This window comes from Pinus tabuliformis, chromosome 7 (assembly GCF_031772625.1).
Source record: "Pinus tabuliformis cultivar Carrire ecotype Pingquan chromosome 7, CPIR1, whole genome shotgun sequence".
Lineage (NCBI taxonomy): Eukaryota > Viridiplantae > Streptophyta > Pinopsida > Pinales > Pinaceae > Pinus > Pinus tabuliformis.
Genome location: NC_142293.1, coordinates 1,379,841,431 through 1,379,846,336, shown reverse-complemented (window position 1 = coordinate 1,379,846,336; position 4,906 = coordinate 1,379,841,431). Strand labels below are relative to the sequence as shown.

The 4,906-nt window shown below is 34.0% G+C and overlaps 1 protein-coding gene across 1 annotated transcript; it reads left to right on the top strand.

The window, feature by feature from the left end:
• Positions 1–2,276: 2,276 nt before the first annotated feature.
• Positions 2,277–4,677, top strand: LOC149252775 (peroxidase 57-like). Its single transcript, XM_089456719.1, has 4 exons — positions 2,277–2,515; positions 2,630–2,818; positions 3,829–3,988; positions 4,099–4,677. The coding sequence occupies exons 1-4, from the start codon at positions 2,285–2,287 to the stop codon at positions 4,521–4,523; spliced, it is 1,005 nt and encodes a 334-aa protein (XP_089312845.1). The 5' UTR covers positions 2,277–2,284; the 3' UTR covers positions 4,524–4,677.
• The last annotated feature ends 229 nt before the right edge of the window (positions 4,678–4,906 follow it).

Here is a 4,906-nt window from a genome sequence, read left to right as displayed (position 1 = left end):
ATTTTTCCTAAGTTGGCCAATACTTTTCTACACAACACAGGTATTAATCATTATATGTGTAGGTTAAGCCATAACTATGATGATGGCTTTGATAATAATTGTGACAATGGACCATCGGAACGAATGAGTCATTAGATAACTAGTAAGTGCTTTATTTTTTACGAGTAAGTATACAAGAAAGACTGGTATATAAGACATATGAAGTTCCTTCCTCCTATGATGTTACAATTTCTCAAAACACATGATTATACTTTTCATAAAATACACTCAAATATTCATCAGTAGGAAAATCCCAAATAGGGTTAGATTATATATAATTGAACCAAAATATGAACAATAATCGAAAAATCAAAGACCTTCACAAACCCTTTCATTTGTCTTCAAATAGGTTGTGTAGGAGCATAGAAGATGATGTTTAAATAAGTCATTTGTTCTTCTCGTTGATACTAAAATCATTTGAGCTATATTTTGGGCTCAATAGGGAAGAAAACAAATTGAGAAGAACGTATGTCATTGATCCACCGCTATGATGTGACATTCAAACATGTGCATTGTGAGAATTATTGTAATTTCTACAAGAAAACAAGCGTTAAATGTATAGGGACATATCCCTACATTTGGACATTTAAAGGATTCACCCCTCCCCCTCCTCGACATTTAAAAAAAGTTTAGGATGTACATGAAACCATCAAAACTTGATACATACCACATTATAGATAAAAGAGAAGTATATGAAGATTCTACCAAATGCATATATCAATCTCAACCTTATTAAGACATATTAGAGATTACTTATTATACATTACCTATCCCTATCCATCCCATCCCATCCCATCCAATCTCAATATTACTTAACACATTAATCTCTCATCCACATCTCAATCTTATTAAAACATGTTAAAAAGACAATATTCATTCAACATCCAATCTCAAACTTATTTACCATATTAATTACTATACCAAAAACAAATAAACAAACCTAACGTAAATGCATGTTTGCATTCATTCAATAAGACAATATTCATTTAACCCATTATGCCACTTACTAATTTTTTCCTCAAAATTTAAACCCTAACAAAAGTCCACTTTCACATTCATTCAATAAAATAATATTGATTTAACACATTATCTCCACCTAAGTCATTCCATCCCATGTCATCCACTACCCCGACCCCGACCCCATTATTAAAGTTATAAAAATGGAGATAAAAAAGTCCAGAACGGAGATAATATATAAAATATGATTTATATTAAAATAGTATATAATTTCTTTATGAAAATGAAGATGGATCTAAGACAATGTTCTTTACAATAAAGCAGTCGATGATCATAAAAACATAGATGGGTAAGTCAATGTTATTTACATTGAAATAGTCTATGGTCTCTACCCGACCTATCTTTGCGCTCATACAAATAATATTTTAAAAACTGAACCTGTTAACAATTAACGTGCCAGGCATCTAATAAATTTCCACAAAACTAAAACTAGTGATGCATCTAATTAATTCCAAGAAAACAATGGCCAATAAAAGTTGTATCGCCTAAATTTCCACAAAACTAAAACTAGTGATGCATCTAATCAATTCCCTGACAAATCTAGCGATGCATAAAAGTTGTATCGCCTACTAACATGTAGGCAAACGCTGACCAGACAAATAAAAACTCTTAAAGATGACGACGGCCAAATTTACAAAATATTTTATTTAAAAATTAGACGTTTGAGAAAGACAAAAAAAACGTTGAATGGGTTGTTACTACGTTGCAATTTGCATGCCACTCCAAAACAATTATATTAAAGCTGCCATATGTAACGTACAGAAGAAGACATGATATGTTTTCACGGCCATCAATTTTAACAGTAGTTTCGACTTCATGTCCATCATTATCTTATTAATCAAATCGAAGAACTTTAATGGTCAAAATGGAAACGGCTTGAAGTTTAGTAGCGTGAGATCATGACAAACATAACTCGGAAACAATATAGTTTCGAAACTGCCAACATATCAGCTCTGGATTGACTTTTGTGGTTACTCCCATAACATTATTTATTGGTGTCAAATAAAAATATAGAGTTTATGAAAAGCAATCAACCCATAACTTATTTAGTATGACACAAGATTCCAGCTTTACCTATCCATTAATAATGAAACAGCGGACCCACACGGCAATACTAGACTTGCTATATATTCGTGTGCACCCACATAACTTTGCTATAACAATAACCAGCGTCTTCATCTGAAATTGCTCACCATTCTCACTGTTGGTGTTCGTCTTCAGCACTGCAATGACGTCGAAGCCTTTCATTATAATGGCATTCGGAATCGTGAATTCTCTGTTGCTTCTAGCGTTTTTAGGACCTGCATCGGCGCAAAACAGCCTGCAGGTTGGATTCTACAACACCAATTGTTCGCAAGCAGAATCGATTGTGCGGGGAGTAATCACAAGTCACTTTGCTACCGACAAATCCCTTCCTGCTGCCCTCCTGCGCATGCATTTTCATGACTGTTTCGTAAAGGTAAGCGTGCACTTCTCTCGAAATCATAGTCTCCTTTAAATCCAAGGCTTATAAATATAAATTGACTGCCTTTGGTCATGCGTGGAATTAATAAATATATATATGTTGTTGAAGGGCTGCGATGGATCAATTCTGATTGATAGCGTGGGCAATAACGTATCAGAGAAAGAAGCAGGCCCCAACCTAACAGTAAGAGGATTTGAGATAATCGATGAAGCAAAAGCCAAGCTTGAAAGTGCATGCCCCGGCGTTGTCTCGTGTGCTGACATAGTTGCACTTGCTACCAGAGACGCCGTATTCCTGGTATATTCCAGGAACACCAAATTTGCGATCTTTTAAGCGTATTTTGATTTTAGTTCGATAGTTGAAATGGAATGTTCATGGCATATTTAAATCACGTTGATTGAGCGCGCACATATTTTGAATTAAAAGCTCAGATTTAGTATAAACATTGTTTCGTCTTTCATTTCATCTCTCCCATGTTTAAATTCCATCTCACAAATGTTTAAAAGTATGTTTAAAAGTGTTAATAGACATTAAATTTGAGCTCAAATTTGTAATTTTTAAATAAATTTAGATTAATTACACTAAAATAATATTTATTTGAAAATTGTTCATCTTAATTAATTTATATTCACTATTTATTTATCACTCAAAAAAATAAAAAAAAATTATAATAATATTTATTCCGCTTTTAATTAATTATGTTAATCCATATATGATAAGCATTCAAAATCATTAAAACTTTTCCAGTATAATAAGTTAAGATATTGATGGAAGAGTGGAAGTTTCCAATAAATTTCTTATTTAATTATATCTTTCATATTATTTTTGATAGTTTTATCTCTCTCAGTATCCCTTTATTTTCTGAGTTACAGGTCATCAACAGTTTTCGCTTCTTCTTTTTTCCTTCTTTTCTTAACTTAAAAGTGAATATTTTATGAGTAATTTCAGAAGTTTGCTCTATCAGAATGAAGATATGTCAGTATTATAACAACCAAGCAATCTGCTAGTTTTTTTTTCTATCAACAAGTGTCTTTCAGCAAAGATACAATGCTGTCTTATTGTAAAAAACTACTCCTCAACCGAATTGTAATTTTTTTATTCTATAGAATAAGAAAAAGTATCGTATTAAACTTTTAAAGTATCTTATTGAATGAAAAAAAAATAAAAAAATTATATATATAAAAGATTAGATATATTATAACAAGCAGCTCATGAAATTGCACGAGGTTTCTCTCTTTCTGCGACTATTCTTCACCAATGCTGACATTTTTAACTTGACTGAGAAAGACTGTTAACATGATTGACAGGCAGGAGGGCCTCAGTACAATCTACCAACGGGAAGAAGAGATGGAAGGGTATCTTCAATAAACAATGTAAATTTACCGGGTCCCACCTTCCAAGTTTCTCAAGCAGCTGCAGCATTCTCAAATAAGGGTCTCACAATCCAAGATATGGTCACTCTGTTAGGTACGTATTATCAATTCTACTACATATTTAAGCATACATAATCTGGCCGTTAGGTTTACTTAGAAAAGCAATGGAGGAAAATTTACTCTGTGTTCTGGCTTCAATTTCAGGCGCGCATACTGTTGGGGTCGCGCATTGCAGTTTCTTCAGCGACAGACTCTACAATTTTCAAGGAAGCGGGACGGCGGATCCTGCCATGGATCCAACCTTAGTGGCGACCCTGAAGAATATTTGCCCATCTCCGACCTCGTCGTCAACACAGGACCCCACTGTATTCCTCGACCAAAACACTTCGTTTGCTTTTGACAACAGCTACTACCAACAACTTCAATTAAAGCATGGAATTCTGCAAATTGATCAAGAACTTACCTCTGCTGGATCAACGAAGGGTATCGTAACGAGCTTGGCCTCTGACGGAACTACATTTAGTAAGAGCTTCGCTGCTGCCATAATAAAAATGGGGAACATCCAAGTATTAACAGGCAAGAATGGAGAAATTAGAACAAACTGCAGAGTTGTGAATCCGACATCTTGAAAGATAGATTCATCTCCGCAATAAAGGCGAGACACCTTACCAAAGGAGATCCGCCGTTTCAAATTATTGTAAGACATGAGATTCACATGTCAAATAAATGGGAAGCACAGTGAATGCTCCCATAGTGTTCCCTATTCTATTCTGGATTAATGATACGTGAGAATTTTCAAATAGTCGATTTTAAATTTGGTGAAAGTGGACATACATTTCCAATCAATGACGAGGGGTTTTTTTTCGCTGTGAGAGGTTTGTTAGCTACGTCATCCAAGCAAGAAAAAAAAAGTTTAATAATCGTTGAGCGATGTTTAAATATATCACATCATATTAAAAGTTAATAAGGAAGCTTCAGCAATTCGATGGATAAAATGTTTGGTATGTAACAT